Raw genomic sequence first — 20808 nt, forward strand, 5'->3', positions numbered from 1 at the left:
AATAAGTAGGGCTGCACGATTATGAAAAAAAATTATAATTGCCTATTAGTTTTCTTGAATAAATCTCTTGTTTATGCCATGGTTACGCTTCTCGATTATAATTAGCATTTTAGTTTTGTCACATAACTAATTTCGTCACACTGCTCGCGTGTGGCGTAAATTAGCTGTTACACTGTCTACATTGTGAGTAATAACTCGCTATTATCACTGATGCTTAGAGCTTGGCTTCTAAAGGTTCTTTGGAAGTTTTCTTCAGCACTCAATTCAAGTGTGTTCATCACGCATCTATGGATCAGACTGCTTAAAACATACTCATTACGACCGGTTGATGATACCAATAGGCTTACGGACAAATCTAAATGCCATTACGAATCATCCGTATGACAGACTTGGCTCTGATTGGTTACCATCAGTTGTGTTTTCCTTGGCCACATGCTTTCATCATCCAATGAAATCATCAGTGTATTTCAGAGCATGTGGGGATAACATCTCAACCGCTTTCCATTTCTCCCGTCTGATTGGTTGTTCATGACATTCTGATGATGTCAAGGGAGCGATTGTTATTTGTTTTATTGGGTGGGTTGAACCATTAGAAATGTTTAAAACACATCTCTGTGGCAGTGATGTGGATGTGAGCGATGTGTCTCCACAGACCATGAGTAAACATATCTTCCCCTGGGCTTATTTCACCACCTCCATGCTTCATTTACATTAGGTTTCGAAACGCTTTACATCAGTCACTTTCATGCTCCGCGCGCTCGGACCATCTCGCTTTCTCACTCTCCTCGCTCCATTTCACCCGTACATGCTATTTATTGCTGCCATTTTCAGCGAGATGTCATTAACGGGCCATAAGACTGTTTGTCTGTCAGAGACTAAGTGGTTTGTTATGTGCAGTTAATAACTTGCTTGTTCGGTGCTCTGCGCACTGCATGCTATTTGTGTAATGCAATACAGGACAGCTTGCAACGATACACATTTTAGGATATACCGTTGTTGTTTAATAATGTTTATTCCAATCATGACTCAACATAAACATTTGAATGCTCCATAATGGACTGTACAAGAAAATCTGTTTAACTAAAAACTTGAGGATGTTGTACAGTAGATTCAGGCTGATTGTGTGGGTTAGTGTGTCACGTGTAGGAGACCGAATCTGACCGTTGTGATCTGTGTTCTTGTGTAGTCCTCACAGAATCTGGCCCAGATCAGTGACCTGCAGGCCCAGCTGGAGGAGGCCATGAAGGAGAAACAGGACGTTCAGGAGAAGGTGAGTTCACGCTGTGGAGAGAGCACACCTGGCACGTCTACAAAGCCTACGTATTAGCTTTCAGTCTCAGGGTGCATCCTAAGTGCTCTGAATAATTAGGGTGTAGTTTATCTTATGCAAGCATCAGTTCTTTACTAAGTGCTCCTGTTATCTCGCTGGTTTATTTAGCAGCTTGGCGTACAGCAATTAATTATACAACAATTAAGTACAGAGCGGCTCTTGTTTTATCATCGTTCTGCTTAAGGTGAGATAAGGTCAGGATTCAGGAGATTTGTGTCTTACGAATTCACTGCACAGCTACAATCCTGATATAATCACACTCTACATAAGCGACTCTTTTGCAAGATTAAGATCACACTCCGCCCCTCTTAGCAATTACCTTAAAGCTCACAATCAGGCTCCACCCCTTCAGCTGTTGACTCATTGTATGATTGCAGTCAGAGTCCGCCCACTTGCAATTTGAGCAATAATGATCAAACTCCACCCCCTCAGCACTTCTTATGACTGATACTGTTGTTGCTCAATATTTTTCTTATTTACTTTAGTTCAATATGGAAAAATGGAAATCCGTACTTGCTAGTTGATTTACTATTCTTTCCTAATTATTTTCCCACACCGTAGGGAGCCGTCTGGATTTTCTGGTAGTTTGCTCTTCAGAGAGAACTGTATCTGGGCACCAGTAAACACAATGAGAGATCATTATTCTCAGCACAAAATATTTTGCTTTTTTATACAAAAGAGGCTGCATGTAGACATGAAAAGAGAAATTCAGGGGCACAGAGATGGGCTTTAAATAACGGATTTGATTAACTCAATCTATTCTGGTCTGGGTTTGACTTAGTGGTCCATTTAAAGCAGCATATTGGTTTAGAAACAGTTGCGTGTGTGAATTGTAACCCTGTAGAGTATATTTGTGTGTTTGGTAGCTCACAGCTTTGCAAAGTCAGCTGGAGTTCCAAGAGCAGTCCATGGTGGAGAAGTCGCTGGTCAGCCGGCAGGAGGCCAAGATCCGTGAGCTGGAGACCAAGCTGGAGTTCGAGAAGACGCAGGTCAAACGCTTGGAGGTGAGTTGGCGGGATGCATGAGCGTATGTGGGCTGAGCAGGCAGAGCGCTGGAGGGGTTGAGAGGTCAGCGCTCAGGCATTGAAGAATCAGATACGAGCGAAATTCATCTACACACCCACAAGGACTCTCTGTGTTGGCCCACCTCTTCTATTGTGTCATGCCTTGGTTTCTTTATAGACCTCTAACCTTAGAAGGGTTTCATGAAAAAATATTTTTAAAATAAATAGTTAAAGGAACAATTTACTTTATTTACTCACCCAGAAGTTGTTTCAAGTCTGTTCTTTTTTGTTTTGTTCTGATGAACACAGAGAAAGATATTTGGAAGAATGCTGTTAACCAAACTGTTCTTCGCCACCATTGACTACCATAGTAGGAAAAATTGCTTTATAAATTTCTTTGTTCTGTTCAAAGGAAGGTATTATGAAGAATGTAGGAAAGCAAACTGCTCTGACGCACTTTTGACTACCATTGTCATTTTTCCTACTATGGTAGTCAATGGTGGCCGAGAACTGTTTGGTTACAAGCATTCTTCCACATATCTCTCTGTGTTCATCAGAACAAAGAAATTTACACAGATTTGGAACAACTTGAGGATGAGCAAATGATGACAAGTTTTATTCTTGGGTGACCTGTCCCTGTAAGGTTGTAAGGGGTTGTAAGTGTGTAAGGTTTAGAACAATATGCATTCATTGATACGCTGCCATATATTTATATAGAATACATTTAACATCCAATAGGATGATATATTGGCCTCTAATATATTATGGGATATAAATAAAACATACGATTTCATCTCCCATCTAATTTACATTTCCACCATCAACATACAGTATATAAACTTCAAACTTTAATCTTACCCTTAATCACAAAAATATAAATTAAAACATGATTATGTTCTTCACTGCCTTTGTTTCAAATTGACACTGTTAGTGCCCTTTTAGAAAACAAATGTGCATTTCATTTGATTTTCGATTATATTTCATGCTGCTGCAGGCAGTGTGTCATCTGTTTTTTTTTTATCGTGCATGTAATTAAAATGAGTTCTGTTCTCTTGTGCACATTATTTCCATGCATTGTTTTTCATGATTTGATATTTTTTGTTGTTGCTGCTGTAGTGACATTTCCCAGTAGCCGGTTCTCTTCATCATTCATCTCTGTTGGACGCCTCGTGAGCTCACCTGCAGAATTACAATGGGCGCACTGCACAAATGACAAACGTCTGCTGTGTTAAGAGCAAAATCTGTCAACAAATGTGCTTTGAAAGTGTTACCACTGATTGGTTGGACACATAGCTCAGTGCAGACCTAAGCAATGTTGTCTCTAGCGATCAACTTGTTTAAACTACATCCTGTCAGAGAGCCATAAAATCGGTGTTTTTATAATCTGTTATTTCTGTGCGTGTTTTTCTACACCAGCACAGCCCACCCTGTGTGTGAAATATCACACAAACGCTGTCTTGAAGTTTCACACGTTATGGATAATTTCACAGTCCATACTGTAGCTTGTTTTAACAGCAAACTTTGTGGTATAAAGTCACATTGAAATCAGAATCACAAACCATCTTTTGAACTAGCTAGTGGATTGGTGGGTATATCTGTGTCAAGTGATTCAGTCGGTGTGTTTTTATTTCACAGGGTCTGGTAGCAAGGCTAAAGGAGAACCTTGAGAAGTTAACTGAGGAACGAGATCAACGCAGCTCCAGCGAGAACCGGGAGAAGGAGCAGAACAAGCGTCTGCTGAGGCAGATTCGAGACATCAAGGAGGAGATGGCTGAGCTAGCCAAAAAAGAATCAGAGGCCAGCCGTAAAAAACATGATCTGGTAAGAGACCCGATCCTCTGCTCTTATGTCTACATGAATGAGCAACACCTAATTCACTTCTTTAGTTTGAGATGACCAACATCCTATAAATTCAGGATTCGTTTTTTTATATGAAGCATAATTCTGTTTCTGTAGGAAATGGATATTGAGAGTTTGGAAGCAGCCAACCAGAGTCTCCAGGCGGACCTCAAGCTCGCATTCAAGAGGATCGGAGACCTCCAGGCCGCTATCGAGGATGAGATGGAAAGTGATGACAATGAAGATCTCATCAACAGGTAACAATTCTCCCATTGAAGCTGCTCTATTTTCATGCTGACTTTGTATTCATTTATGTAAGCGGTACACAAATAAAGTGAAGAAAAAAGAAAAACTAGAAAGCGAACGAGAGACGACACGGTTTGGATGAATGTGCTGTTCCCTGAGCTTTTGGAGACTGTAATCAGTGAGCGAGCCTCGGTCTCCGTCATCTCTTATTCACACTCTCTTAAATATTTATGCCTCGAAAACTGCCGCACATTATTCGGAGCCCCTTTTTTATGTACTCTGCCTCATAAGTCAGAGGAATCATCTCCATTCGGCCTCATTCCACAAGGCTCCGACTCTCTCTCAGTGACCCGCGCCGAGCGAGTTCATTTGCCTGTTTGTGCACGTAGAGGAATTGTAGTCATTCTAATAACAGTAAATAGCAGTGCGCTGCAGTCTTTGAAATTGGGGCTGAAGAGCAGAAGTCAGTGAAAGGTCAGCGGGTTTGGTAAACATCTTGAGCAATATGCACTAGATGGCGGGCATGATAAATATTCAATCATGCAATGATTTTGTGATTTATGATCTGTGCCTTTAAGGTCATGACTTGTTTTTTGTTATCTTTTAGCCATCGTTCACTTGTTCTATTTTCATTTTTTGTGCTTTTTTTGTGTTTGTTTTTATTTCCCTCCCACTTCCAGTTTACAAGACATGGTGACTAAGTATCAGAAACGAAAGAATAAAATGTGAGAAACTTGAGTTTGAACTCCTTTTAACATGGTTGTGATTCTTTGCCCGTTCAGGAAGATGATGCAGTATACAGTACACATATGGGACCTTCATACAGAATATTCTGTAATATAAATCTGTATTTGATTCCCTCAAATGTGTCTTGCTTATACTGCGTCACACTTCCAGGCATGATGACTAACATCACAAACAAGGTTTTTTTCCTTTTGTATGCACGTTATTGTAATGTGTGCGTACCGCAGACTGCATGTGTTTCCAAGCCAAGCATGTTCCCTACTGAGTTACCCTCCCCAGAGGGTAAAAAAAAATCAACACACACATTCCCTGCACATCAACAGTTTAACAGCATGAACAAATATTCTACCAAACAGATCAAAGACTACAGTTAAAAATCATCAACAATAGAAATGAATTTCCCATTTCCCTCTAACCTGCTTTATAACATTGAACGTTTGAGTAAATCGAACACTTCGGCATTGGGATTAGCATCCAGCGGCAGATGAGTGTCAATCTGAATGTGGCCTGGACTGCCAACTGTACATCTGCAGGACCAAACGGTGTAATTTTAGATCTAGAGGGCTGAGAACCATCTGCAGACATGATGGATACTACAGGACTCATGTACACCTGCTTTCTTAATTTCTTCCTCTCTCTTCTTTTCTTTCACTCTTCTTTCACGTTGAATAATTCACACTTTTGTTCCTAAGACTTCGAAGACTCTTAAGGCAAGTGACGAAGGCGTGTTCCTCATCAATCTTTCAATCACGAAGGCTAAATAATGAATAACCCTCCAATGTCCTACAAAATGCCCCCCAACACATCTGGCAAGCAACGGCCTACACCGAACCACCAGCCTTTGGCACAGAGCCATTTCATTTCCATGTCAATAGATCTCAGCTCACTCTGCACTGCACTTTTCCAGTTTTAAAACCCTTAAGCTCTAACATCACTTATTACATCATGTGAAAAAGTATTAAAAGCTAATGGACGCTGTCTGCATTACTGGTCAGATTTAGATGAATATGCTGTGGCAGAAATGCGTGTTTAGTGTAGTTAATAGAAGGTTGTTGACCTTTCTGGTCCAATCGTTTAATTTGGGAGTTCGTGATGCATTTTTCTAATTAAGCCTGCCTGCAAAGGCTTTGTTAGCTTAATTATGAACATTAGAGGAAAAGACACTGTTGTTTTGATTCCATTGAACATGAGGTAGGTACAGATATTATGAAAAAATTAGGAGGGAGACATTTCTCCTTACATGGCACTGGTTGTGTGTAGAAAAAAATGGAACATTTGAAATATTTACGGAGAAATTAAAGTATTTCCTGGATAATTGGTAAATGGAAAGTTCAATGGTCTAATTACCACCTACAGTGGCTTGCAAAAGTATTCAACCCCCTTCATTTTATTCACATTTTGTTATGCTGCTGCCTTATCTTAAATTACTTAAAACAATTTTTTTTTACATTAATCTACACTCCATGCACAATAATGACAAAACAAAAAACTGATTTTTGACAGCTTTGCAAATTTATTAAAAATAAAAAACAAAAATAAGTACATTGCATAAGTATTCACACCCTTTTCTGGGACACTTGAAATTTTGCTCAGAAGCATTAGTTTTGCTTGTTAATGTTTCTACACTTCGAGTGGAGTTAACCTGTGCCAAATTCAATTGAATAAGTATGATTTGGAGCGGCACATACCTCTCTATAAAGGGTGCAACAGCTGAACAGCTCTTGACCTCTCTTCATGAGGTCAAGAGAACTGCCAGTAGAGCTTTGAGACAGGATTGTATCAAGGCACAGATCTGGGGAAGACTTCTGAAAAAATTCTGCTGTATTGAAGGTTCACAGAAGCATGTAGCCTCCATTTATCCTCAATGAAAGAGGTTTGGAACCACCAGATCTCTTACTTGAGCTGACCTCCTGTCCAAACTGAGCCATCGATGAGGAAGGGTCTTGGTTAGAGCGGTGACCAAGAAGCTGATGATTACTCTGGTTGAGCTCCATGATCATATATGGAGATGGGAGAAACTTACAGAAGGTGCAACACTCCACCAATCTGGGCTTTATGGCTTAGTGGCCAGACTCAAGCCTTTGCTCAGTGAAGACACATGGAAACTTGAAATATGCAAAAACATACTTCAACGAATCTTTCAAACTGTCAGAAACAAGATATTCTGGTCTGATGAATCTCAGATTCATGCATCATGTCTGGAGAAAAACAAGCACTGCTCAACACCTGTGTACAATACCATCTTAACAGTAAAGTGTAGTGGAAACAGCATCATGATGTGGGGGTGTTTTTCAGCTTCAGGGACTGTACACAAAATACGGAGATAATGATCATGAAAACCTAGCCCAGAACATTCAGAACCTCGTACAGTGCAGAAGGTTCATTCTCCAACATGACAATGATCCTAAGCACACAACTAAAACAATGCAAGAGTGGCTTATGGACAACTCTGTCTATGTCCTTGAGTGGCCCAGCTAGTGCTTGAACCCAACTGAACATCTCTGTAGAAACCTGAAAATGTCTGTCTACTGTTGATCTCCATCCAACCTGATAGAGTTTGAGAGGATCTGAGGAGAAGAATGACAGAAAATTGACAAATGCAGATGTGTAAATCTTTTCACATCATACCCAAAAAGATTTGAGTCTGTAAAGGCGCTATAACCATTTTCTGTCATTTTTTTGTTTTGTCATTATTGTGCAGATTAATGTTAAAAAAAAATCATTTAAAGTAGTTTAAGATAAGGCAGCAGCATAACAAAATGTGAATAAAATGAAGGGGGTTGAATACTTTTGCAAGCCACTGTATAAGTGAACATAAACTGAGCATAAAAATATTCAGAGGAAAATGTGCAGAGCAGATGTGCTTCTTATGCTTTTCGAATTGAACAAGAGGTTTTTGGCAATACTAGCGGTCTATTAACCTCTGTACTGTAGATTTAGCTTTAGTCTCGAAAGGCGATTATTGTAAAGGGAAAAGTTATTTGAATTATTAATTTATATTTAGAAAATCACCCAACAATCTGCCACCGTCGTTTGTTTTAATTTCCTCAATTTTTTTGTTTATTGTTATGAGGCAAAGCTGTTCTGTAATTACTGAAAAGGAAATAGTCGATCAAAGATAAAGAACATTTGTGGGAAAGTGATTTGGGGATGTAACTTTTTTGATTGGCTCAATCAAAGCTGCAATGTGTAACTTGCTTCTCTATCGCCATCTCTGTTTGAAACATACAATTGCGGATCTTTTTACTGAATCAAATAACGTTAAACCAACGTTAAACTGACATTTTCGGCAAATGTACCTGACAGCTCAATTTGAAAGTCATTATTATGAGCTTACTGGTGCGAATCGAGGTAAAACATAATTACTGGTTTATTTTTTACCGTAAAAGTTTTTTTAGGCAGCTTTCTATTAATACAACACATTCTTAGCTTTCTACTTTACTTCAAGTATGCTCAAACTCACCGCATTTAACAGTCAGAGGAGCTGAAAGCGAGCAGAGAGAGAGAAAGCATAGCATAAATTGACTGCGAGTGGAGAGAAAATAGAGGGATTGGGAGTTCTGTAGGTGTTAATGATAAATGTAATAGCCTGTAACAGAGATGTACAACCAATGGAGGCACGTTGTCACAGACAATTAATGTCTCCTCTCTCTCGCTGTGTTGTTTGTTTGTTCCCCTGGGCTTAGGTGCAGCTTAACTAATGGTATATGGTCAAGGACATAAATTGTGTGTGACATTTTGCATTAGCGCTTCATTACAAAGACCCTGCTGTCGCACTGTTTAGCGATGGGCAGGCTGGCAAAGCTCAGGGCTTATTCACACAACGTTCTCACCTCAGTTTACCTCCAGGCACTGGGGCTTACATAAGAGCCAAAAGGACTCTCGAAGAAAAACAGATTCTGACGGTACACGGGTAACTTGAGGGTGCTACAGAACGCTATTCGTTTTAGGATTTGACAGAGAGTTCTTTTGTCCCGAGTGTATACGCTTGAGTGTATCAGAACGTCTAATTTACACCCTCTCCAGCACCCTGACTGTGAGCGTACGGTTAGAGTTTAGTGACATCTGTGCTATCTTGTGGGTCCATGCATATATAATGTTCTCATATGCATAATACCACAAACGGAGAGCTAAGCGGACCGGAACCCTAATGTCAGAGAAAAGCAGCTGCTGCTTTAGAGTTAACCTTCTCTCTGCGCTCGGGATAATGAGCCACGGTATATTATATCATTTTATTGGGGGTGTTTGACTTCAAAGCTTTTCATTCTGCGCTTAACCCTGGGTTAACGTCTTTTTAAACCCTAGATTAAAGCTACTTTTAACCCCGGGTTTGATAATGATTCACATTTGAAAATTAGCACCGCGCTTAACCTTCTTTAATGAAGCCCGGACCTTAAGTTAAGGCCTGTTTATACTAAGGACGATAATTATAAAGTTGAAATAAATCTTTAGGAGAACAGTGTCATCCAAGTCAGAACTATAATGATACAGAGGAACAATATCGTTGGGAACAATTTTTACAGCTAAAGAACGATAAAAAATTAACTGCAAATTCAAATGGTTTGTTGAATTGTCTAAGTTAAAAAGTTGAAGTTGCAAAGTGAAATTATGCAGTGTAATGACCTCCAACAAAAGACAACCAATCATAAATTGTCTCATGCTGACTTAAAGGGATAGTCCACCCAAAAATTCTAATTCTTTCATGAATAACTCCCCCCACCCCCCTAGCATTTTTCCAAATATCTTTCTCTGTGTTCATCAGAATAAAGAAATTTATACAGGTTTGGAACAACTCGAGGGTGAGTAAATGAAGACAGAGATTTCATTTTTTGGGTGAACTGTCCCTTTAAATATACAGGATTGTTTTACAGTTGCAGAAATTATTTGTCTTTACTCTCAGTATCTGATAGGACAAAGATAAAATGTCAAAATGTGACTGCAAATAAGGTTTTTAGAGGTAGTTTGAGAGATTTGCACTATTTTGTAAGATACAAAAACATTCTTAATTTAGATTGTTTGGAATGTAGTAACAACATAACTCAGAATTACGTAAACCCAGAGTTCATGAAGTTAATTGAAAATTTCAGTTGAATCTAAATTCTATAAAAGATACATTTCATCATCAGCCGTCATAAAATCATTCCTGACAGTTCTGTATTTGTGCAGGTGAGCCGTTTCAACTCCCCATGGGCTTGAAGGGCGATTCATAGTTATGCAGTGCGGCGTGCCGTGCGATAAGTGAAGGATAAGACTAATCGAAGAGCCAGGGAAGCATTGACTTGCAAATCCAACCAAACATAAATCCAATGGTTTTATCTGGTCTGGAGAAATGAGCAAACAGGACAGGGATTCATAGTCCTCCTTTTCCAAGTGAGGCGCTAATGCATGTGCACCCGGGAACTTTCTGTCTGTGTTTACTGGATCTTATTGGCATCGCAACACCTCCACACCAAACCATTTGTGTTCAGAGATACATGCTATTAGCATGGTGAGATAAATTAATTGTAGCTCAACAAGGGCCTGTTCCTTTATAGCAGGGGTAGACCAATGCTAAATTAGCCTGACGTCTTTAGAATATGCTTTATTTGAGGATCTTTCACAGGCATTTTTACACAGCTCTACGTCACAACGTTTTTATAATTAAACACGGCTTTCAATGGATTAACGGTTTTTTCATGAATGAATTACATGTGCCGCATAATTAATCACAATTAATTACATGCATCAATATTTGCAGAAAAGACGTCAAAGAAACATACTGTAACTAAATGAGATTAGCATTGGATTAGCACTGGCAGATGAGAGTGTTAAATAAACAAAAATTGCTTTTTTATTTACAGGGAACATGAACTGCTCCTTTATGTTTATCAGAGGTTTACAGTCTAGCGTAATCCAGTATATTATAGACAATTTGTCCAAAATATGTCTATTCACACAATTAAATTGCTCCAATGGTATAAAGAAAATTCAGACTTAAAGAATACAAAGATACAAAATGTGATTATTTGCATTTTATATTGCATTATTTTATTTACAAATTATTATAAATTGATAGCCCCCAGATTGTCTGTTTACTCCAAAATCTGAATTATATCCTCTTCTCAATGCGTCTTTCTTCTGGTTTGGCTTTGAGTCGTACTGACCTCACCTTTTTGGATGCCTCACGCATTACACAGAGCCAACTCGCTGCAGGATACTGTTGCTGGACCACCGGTCTGATTTACTAACATAGTGGCTTTTTCCAGATGCAGTAATTGGATGCATGCGTCTGTGCAGTTGTGTTTCCAACGCAAACCCCAGTGTTCCTCCTGTGTTGCTCTACTAACAGTATTTATATTCAGATTCTGTGTTTTTTTTCCTTGTCTTGATGTTTCCTCGCTTCCTCCACTTCTTCCTGTACAGCGATGGCGCCTCCGATACGGATTCTGAGGTGGAGGATCGTGTCGACGGGGTGAAGTCATGGCTGTCTAAAAACAAGGGTTCTGCCAAGAACCTGTCAGATGATGGAAGCTTAAAGAGCTCAAGGTCAGTACCGCAACCTCATTCCTCCATGTCACGTTACAGAATAGTTTAAATCAACCCGAATGTAGGAGAGTGTAACAAGATGAATTAGTCCGCGCTAAGGGACTTTTTTGTCTTTTGTCACTGATCTTTGTTATTAAACTATTGACAATGAGGGAATAGAGGTTTCTATGAAAGGGAATGGCCTCACAGGCAGATTTATGGATATGCCCATTGGCTTGTTGGCTTGACTACTCGGCTTTCCTCCCAGAGATGAATAGGTCCTTCCACTGGCAGACACTTTCGATTTTTCCCTGTTTTATGCTATTTAGTAGAAGATTTAAGTTTGGCTCTTGAGCTTTTTGCACCTTTTAAGAAACTTTAGGAGCCTTTAATTTAAGGGTGTTCACTTATTGAAAGTTGGCTCTAAATCATCCTGACCATACATTATTCTGTATAGGAGTTATAGTCAGAAAGGACTATGTCAGTCTTAGCTAAACGATTTCTGCCTAAAAGGATCTTTTATGTCTACATTAATACATAGATACATATGGATGGGTATATGAATTAACTATTGATTTAAAATCCCTGTGCTTCGGAGTCCAGCACATTTTCTTCTTTCTTTAAGTGTCTTGCGTTCCCTGTCACATCAGACTTTGCATCTAAAATCTGCCCTGTCTGCTCAGATAAACCCTCTCTATTATTTCTCACCTTGGTTGTCAATCATCCTTTAAGTTTCTATTCATGCATTTTCTCATTCTCATTTTTCATCTCTGTCCTTTCCTCTCCTCCGTTTTGTCTTTCTACGCTGTGCACACTCCCTACCTGCCCCTCCCTCATCTAGATACGCTGTAAATGACAGACAAGAAGGGAAAGAATGGGAAGAAGGTAAAGAATGGAAAGACAGTGTCAAAGGTAAAGAGTTAGAACCTTGCAGGCCCGTGTCTGTCATGAGTTCCCTTAGCTACAGGAAACGCTCCAACTTGAAGGACTCCATCGGAGGGAAGGGAGACGAGAATTCTCTCCTCAACACTCTGAAAGAACAATCCGACTCGCAGGATCTCTCTACGTTTCGTAAGAACAAAGCTAAGCAAGAAATCGAGGATGACACGTACTCGGTCAGCTCCTGGAGGAAGGCGGGAGATGATCTCGATGATCGGGGTTCTGTTATTTCTCAAGCCTACTCTGAAGCTACTAGTCGGGCCAGGAAGGGTATAGACAGCCGCTGGTCTGAGTTCGATAAGGAGTCGGTCGTGTCCTCCGTAGCCCCTAGTCGAGTTTCAAACCGTCGCTCTGTTTTGGATATGGATGATGATGCTATTTCAAGCGTGAGTCGTGTTAGTCCGTTGAGTCGTAGACGGAGCATGCCGCGTCTTGACGACCGCCAGAGCGAGTATGGTTCGGCCGTCAGCCCTAGCCTGAGCCGTCGCAGCCCGGGCAGCGTGAGCCGCGCCGACTCCCGCATGTCCTTGGCACGCAGCTGTCGCTTGAGCGAGTTTGACATGGACGATGACAGCCGCAGCGTAGCTTACAGCGAAGTTCTCTCAAGCGCTTTCAGCCCCCATTCCACCTCCGGACGCAGCTTCTCAATGCCTCCTCAAGCCCGAATTACTGACTCCAGCCCACCCGATGTCTCTGATGTCAAGCCGGTGAGTCACCGCAACTACCTTGACCCTGACCTCGAGGCCGCCATTAATGAAGTACTAAGCTTCAAACCTATCAAGTTCAAGCGCACCAGCTTAGAAGAGTCCCAAGCGGAGAAAGACAAGCAAGCAGAGGACGAGGATGAGAGGAAAAGCTTAAGCAGCTCCAGGACAGGCAGAGACAGCGGACGTTCCTCCAGCCTGCGTCGATCTGCATCAGCCGTAGACTTCATGCGTTCCAGCAGCAGTCTCAGCACACGCAGCAGTCGCAGCAAGAAGGGCAAGAGCAAGAAGAAGAAGAAGAAGAGCCATGGTTCTGATTCGGATAGCTCGGACAGTTCAGATGACGGACGCAGGAAGAAGAGCTCCAAGAAGAAGGGCAAGAAGTCCAAGAAGAAATCCAAGAAAGAATCTTCGTCTTCCTCAGAGTCCTCAGAGTCTGAGTCCAGCACAGAGTCGGACAGTTCAGGAGCGTCCACGATTTCTTACAGAAGTTCTAGTAGTATCAAGAAAGCTCCTGGCAAACTTCAGGCTTCAGACTCAGAGGGAGAGCAAGAGCCCGAAGGCCCATCTGAAGACACTCCGCCGCCATCTAAGAAAGAGGAGAAGAAGAGGAGGAAGAAAGTAGACAACTTGATGATGAAATACCTGTACAGACCTGACAGTGACTAAAGATGGCAGTAGGTGATGCTCGGTGTGGAGTGAAGAAGTGTTACAAGCATGATGTTTGACTAATCCTCAATATTCACTATACCTTCTCATTGCATTTTACGTTTTCACTTGACTTGTTTTTTTTTTCTTGCTAGTTTTTTCTTTCGCAAACAAATGTTTACTGTATGCGAACAGTTTTTATTTACTCACATTTTTATGGGGAAGTTTTGACTCAGAACAATGAATAAGTGCATGTTAGATTTTACTAAAATGTCTGTATTACCTATATTTTAATGTATTACCTTAAAAATCAAGTCAATTCAGATTTTTCTGTCAGGTACATAATTAAAACAGAAAATCAATAAGCACTACTGGCCCAAAATTAACCTGAAGTTTGTATTATTATGACAGATGATAAGACTCAGTGATGTGAAAAGTTAACATTGACTTTTTGAAGAGGAAGACATATTACTTTATTCGTAATACTTTCTCTACTCCATTTGCGCTTATATAATTAGAGTACACAGTTCATTTATATGTTAATTCACTGATAAGATTCTGAGTAGCCATCAAGAACGTTAAAAGTTGTTTCATGGACCATTTATTTGTGCAACAGTGAGTTTGAATATAGTTTGATTCTTATCTCTAGAGGAATATAGAAACCCGTAGTAAAGTTAAAGGTGCAGTGTTTAATTTCTTGGAGGATCTATTGACAGAAATGCAATATAATATACATAACTATGTGTTCGGAGGTGTATAAAGACCTTACACAATGAAGCGTTAGAATGTGTTATTTTTATCTACATACACTGCTGGTCCCCTTGCATGGAATTCACCATGTTGTTTCTACAGTAGCCCTAAACGGACTTCTCGACAGAACGCATTTGTAAATACGTGATCTCCTTCAGCAAAGAAGGGAAAACATGACGACACCTTGGTTCTGTGTCAGCCACCATAGTGCTTCGAAAGAGAGGGGTGGAGTGATCACTAGATGCCACTTAATTTCATAAACTGTAATGTAACTACAATATTGACGTCACAACACATTGGCATTGTCATATTGCCATTTTCACAACTGTAGCCTTATGTTGTTTGCACAAGTTCACTAACAACTATTTAATGAGGTGTCGTTTTCGACCACTGAACTCTTGTTGTGGAAGTGTGAATTGCATGATATTTAACAGACTCTATATAACGTCATATAAATTGCATCACCCCTGCAGTTTGATAACCCAACATACTGTATCTCTTTGGTCCCTCTCACACACACATGATCCTAATCAAAGCTTCTCTCTTCCCCCTCCAGTCCACCCTCCAGCCGTAGACGCCTTGACAGATCAGACGATGAAGAGGAAGAAGAAAAAGAGGAAGGGGGCGCGGGCCAAAGCTCCTACCGCTCCCGCTACAAACGCAGCAGCTACCTGAACGACGGCGAGAGCAAGCTGTATGAGACCACCGCGTAACCGCCCCCGCTTGTACTTACCTTCACGTGTTTGATCCTCTTCCTCAAACTCGGATCCAGAAGAGCCGGGAGGATGTCAGCGAGAGAAGTGCATGATGGGATGCCTCGCGATCTCACGTTCTTCCTACAGTCTGCGAAAATAAAGCCCACGTTTCTATTGACTTTTGCTATTATTAGTATTATTATCACCATCCCTGTTAACATGCGGTTTGTGCTTTAAATGGTTTGTACAGCATCATGAATCACAGCACTGTTTGTGTGCTTGCACTTCTGACAGTATTCCGCTTCTCTTCTGACGAAACACTGCACTTGTTACAACGGTCAAGATTAAGTGATGAATATTGCTTGGGGGAACATGCCACAGCCTTTTGCATGGTCACGGCTGAGCCCAAGAAACAAGGCTTTGTGTTTCCTTGTGTTAACTTAACAGTTCTGGGTGTTTTTTCTGTTGTGTAAGATTAATAGAAATATTACCAAAAAAGCTTGTTTGGGTACACAAGGCACCTCTCCAACTGTACACACACTTTATGACGGCGTGAGCTTGTGTAGCTCTTTTCACTGTCCGTTTGCTTTCAAATGCGTTTTGCTTAGTATGTGAGAGAGGGACGAGGAAAACCATCTGCGATGCCTCCCCATGAAAATAGATCCTAATTCTCCTCTGTCTTGACTTTTTGATGTTTTATGTGGGAAGAGTTTTCAGGTCAGTGACTTGCTGAATTCAGCGCTGGGATCTCTGCTACTTCTGTAACATGCATTTTGTTTTGTTTTCACCGACTAAGTGCTTTCTATAATGCTCAAAGTAGTAGTCTATGGTCATTTTATTTTCACACTTGTGGTAATTTATCTTATTCCATTCACACAAACAATTGACATTTGCTTTTGCACCAACAGTGTAAATATGGAGACAGAACTGATACTGTGAAATCCGTGCTTCTCTAAAGCATGTTGTCACATTGGATTCATCAGTATTTTGGCCGTACCCTATGACTTTGAAACTCGGTAGTTAAAGGTGCACTTGAACCGGTGTGGGCGAGCACCCATCACATTTCCATTGTTGCCTCCATTTGTTGTATGTTTTCATTGTAGTATTTATGAACTAGCATTGATTGAACGAGAGAATGAGCTGCCAAACTGAACCATCAGCAACAGCACAGGGCTGACAGTCTCATTGCTTCTCTTTGATTTTTAAAGGGAGACGGCACGTTTTTTTTTACGTGGTTTTATAAAACCTCTGCAAAGGTCAATAACCTTTTTTCTATGCAGTCAATATTGATTTTAATATGAAAGTTGAGTGTGTCTTTGGCTAATTGAAACACGTGGCTACGTAACATTTGCTGGCTGTACACATTGTTATGAAAATATATAAATATCTGTATGATTCGTTCTAGCTTTCAAAATAGTTAATGTTTATTTTCTTTATTGAATAAATGACCACTTGATAAATAATAATTTTTCATTACAGCTTAATATATTGTAAATAAATGATGGGGATTGTTTTAGACCTTTTGCAATATGTTTCTTTCATAATGTTTTTTTATTGCAGAAAAAAATACCTCACCCAATATTTGAAATGTTCAGAATACCAAATTTGACAAAAGATGACAGAATACAAACAGTTTAAGTGATTAGTGGGATCAAAGGGAACTTTAAAAAATAACACTTCCACCCAAATAAGTAATCCATCCCTTAAATATTAATTACATTAAATGAGTGTAGAAAAAGATTAAATCTCGTAGTGTGTCTACATTATATGTCCCAAAGATCTGAATGCAGTCTTCACTTTCATCAACCAAATGACACGCAGTAGAAAAACTCAACTTATGTTTTATATTCAACAAGCTGTTCTTCTCTGTTGGCTGAATGTTCCATTGCACAATAGAAAGTCTTGCTGTAATTCTGTAAGCTGACAGAGGGAAAGGTGGCTTACTTAGGCACAGCTTGAGATTTCCATTGACTGTATCTGTGCAGTCAAAGCTAAGGACTTATCCTAACAGCATTCTGCATCTGCAAAATGATTTCCTATTAAACCATAATTTTACCTTAATTATAAATAAATACTGCCATGGGCCACAATTCTATCACTAAAAATAGGTTTAATGGTCCAATTATGATCCCCATTACCTATATGAGAAGTCATTACTGTCTTGAAAATGCCTATTAATGGACATCTGCATACTTTTGTAGATCACATGAAAATGTATTTGAGCTACTTAAACTCCTACTTAAAGGTACTTACAGGTACAGTTGTTATGCATTATTTCAAGAGTATGAGATTTAACCCATTGAAAATGCAGGTTGCTGGTCGATTTTTGTCACATCATTTTATACATAGATGACAGCAAGTTGAATATAATAATGTGGCTTTAAATTGTGTGGGATATTTAAAAAAATATTGTGTCTGTTTTGAGCTTGGTGCCTTTCATTTAAGTCTTCACATTCTGTAATAAAAACACCTGCTGTGCAGATAAATAGAATTTAAAAATGAAAAGGCGCTCGCTTCGTTTTATCTAGTGCGTGTATACACTGCATTTAAAACATTTATTTCAAAAACATTTTCAATTCAAAAAACAATTTTGCAACATAATTATAACTTTCATGCACATTAACAAAGCAACATTTTTTCTAAACTTCACAGGTTCCATCCATAGGGAGCAATGCTGTTTTTGAACTGTAATCTGCATATTTGTGTAGATTGGAGTATATGGGCGCAATATGACAGTTGACATTCTGCACACACAATGATTTTAAGATACCATATAATACCAATTAATGACTGAAAAATGTCCATTTTTGGTCATAAGGCATAAAAACTCTAATTAACGTCTTTAAAATGAGTTTATTTGACATTAATATAAAGCATCAAGCAAGTTTCAAGATGGTTGTGGTGGAAACGCTATCAATTACACCCAAGTCTTTGTAGCTTGTAACAAACAGCAGCTGTCAGTCTCTTCCCACAGGCTTCATGAATGTGAAGACTAACTCAAAGAGCTACACACCCTGCAGCGGTCCTGGGGCACTTCGTGTGTGTGTGTTCCAATTATGGCATGCAAGCAGAGCTCTGTGACTGCAGCTGAGGATATAATACTCACTGTGTGTGTGTAAGAGTAAGTGTGCTTTGCACATTTGATGCACATTTCTGTTTCTGGGTCAAATTTAGTCTCTCTGGAAAATGTTATCATTATCAAACTTGGAGTTTGGAGCTCGTTCCAAAATTATTTTATTTTTTCTGATTTAGCATCATCAGCTCGGCTCATTTACTGACGGTTTGGTCACAGATGTAGAGTAAATGTCCATAGTTAAGAATTTGATCGATCCATTTTATGATACCATGTGAACACAGCCTACTGTATAGTTCCTAAATCTGATCTTACTACCTCAGAGACCTGCTAATCAGGAGTGATGTAATATTCATGGGTGGCCATTATCGACCTCCTGAGCTCAATGTGTTTTCATAGAGGTGGAGGTAAGTGCAGAGAACATGTGACCAGGAAAGGCTATAAAACCATTTGATACCCCCCAAATTCCTTCTCCTCGACGGTGACACCAAGCTCATTACACTACCAAATTCAGCTGACATCTAACCTCTTTCCTAGATCCCCGATGACAGCATCGCTCCTGCCTGACTGATGCTTACGTTCATGAGCCAGTGTGCTATGTGTTGCTCGGATACAGGCCCAAATATCTGAGGGACCGGGAAAGCACTGGGTAGCCCGAATTACTGTGGAACTAAATGAGTGTCAGAGTGATGGGTTTTAGCTGGCTCCCAGGAGTCAGGTTTGAGAGATTTCTGTGCATTTTTAGAGCAGATCCAAAGAACTTCACACCCGAAGAACTACAATATACATTATATGTATATACATTTTATGAGTTAAAATGATTTTTTTATCTTATAATGATCTTCTTTTATTCATGTGTTAATTTTGCAACATTTTAATCCACTGCTTTCCAATATTTTCCACTCAAACCCAAAAGGCGCAAAAAATCCCCCAAGGAGCTCATGTGCTGCTCTGCTCTGTTCTGTCATAACCCTGAGATATTGATCTTTGCCGGTACTGTCATCACCGTCTGCACTGCCATGTTTTCTGATCCCCTGCTGGAACGAATCCTGGCCCTTGACCCTCAGTATGTCTTCCTGCAAAGAGCCCCGTTGGGGTTTAGGCGGGCAGTTGGGCGAAGGAAGATTACCTCTGGGAGCGAGCATTTGTTTTCTGTTGGAGTCTGAAGGAGTGCTTTTGGTAGACAGTCGGTCACTAATTAACGTCTGTCTCCTGAGGCTGAGTATGCGGTGTTAGATAAACCTCCAGGTTTGACTGGCAGGGGTCAGTGAAGATTGACCTCCTTTTTATTACACACTCTTGTGGCTATAAAATCACAGAAGCCCCCCAAAAAATCATTAAAGCTCTTGAGACTCGATTCGAAGCATCATGTGCAGGGTCACAGTTTTAAAATGAATGGGTTGTTTGAGCTGTAAACATCATTTGTTCAGTATAGGTGGAAAATAATACAAATGTAGGATGTAAGATACAGTGCCATTTACATTGAAAACATACTGATTTGGGAAATTGGGATTTTTTGTGTATAGTGTCATTTTTTTGTAAGGGTATGATATCTCACATGTACTTTATTATACCTTAACACGCTTCTTAAAAGCTAGCACTTTTTCCATCAAAAACATTTTCTCACTTAGTCTAACTTGTAGCCAAATTTGGGAACGTCTAAAAAAATTCTGGCAAAAGTGTGTGTTACATTCGTCAGTTTAAAGCAAAAAAACCCCTTTGCTCATTATAATCCCTGCATGTGCTGAAGTTATATAATAATATGTAATAATAACCATAATATGATGGGCTGTATTTGAGAAAAATAAAGAGAAAGAGGAAAAATAGGAGGAGAAGGATGCTTACAAAACCACCACCCCAGCATTTCTGGGAGATTTGAGCTACGATTCCTGTTTTCGGCTAACTATAAATCTTGGAACCAACATCTGAGCGCTGTTTTAAACACTTTTATTTTTATGAAAATAGTTCTAAATCACTTTCCCTTTCGAGCAGTTCTTTGATCGATGGATGCGCTTTTTGGAGCTTCAAAAAGTCAACGCCCATTCTACCGCTTGGAAGTAAAATGATACGTGGTGTTATAACTCTGACTGCATTATTCTTCAAGATGAAAGTCATATTCAGTCAGGATGCCTTGAGGGGGAGTAAAACAAAGGGAAATTTTGATTTATATCCCTTTAACCACGTCAGAAACCGAGAAGATCCGTTACTTGGCTAAACTTGTCTCTTCAATATTTTGACTTTAGACTGCGATACAAAGCTCAACCGCTAGATGTCAATGTACCATACTGTTCGTTTAAATGCAACCTTACTACAGGACCCATTCTACAAATTG

General features: G+C 39.8%; 1 protein-coding gene across 11 annotated transcripts in view; it reads left to right on the forward strand.

Moving 5' to 3' along the window:
* Positions 1-17494, forward strand: part of myo18ab (myosin XVIIIA b) — a 104615-nt gene extending 87121 nt beyond the window's left edge. For 3 of the 11 annotated variants that reach the window (XM_057350290.1, XM_057350291.1, XM_057350292.1), the window contains 7 exons: positions 1187-1270; positions 2197-2334; positions 3970-4155; positions 4291-4430; positions 5100-5144; positions 11566-11688; positions 15265-17482. In XM_057350290.1, the coding sequence (XP_057206273.1) occupies positions 1187-1270; positions 2197-2334; positions 3970-4155; positions 4291-4430; positions 5100-5144; positions 11566-11688; positions 15265-15421 (873 nt within the window). In that variant the 3' untranslated portion in view covers positions 15422-17482. Of the gene's footprint in view, positions 1-1186; positions 1271-2196; positions 2335-3969; positions 4156-4290; positions 4431-5099; positions 5145-11565; positions 11689-15264 lie in introns of all 11 variants that reach the window. The other 8 variants (XM_057350287.1, XM_057350284.1, XM_057350283.1 and 5 more) reach the window with 7 other exon arrangements.
* Positions 17495-20808: the final 3314 nt, after the last annotated feature.

Source organism: Triplophysa rosa, linkage group LG14 (genome assembly GCF_024868665.1).
Source record: "Triplophysa rosa linkage group LG14, Trosa_1v2, whole genome shotgun sequence".
NCBI classification, from domain to species: Eukaryota; Metazoa; Chordata; class Actinopteri; order Cypriniformes; family Nemacheilidae; genus Triplophysa; species Triplophysa rosa.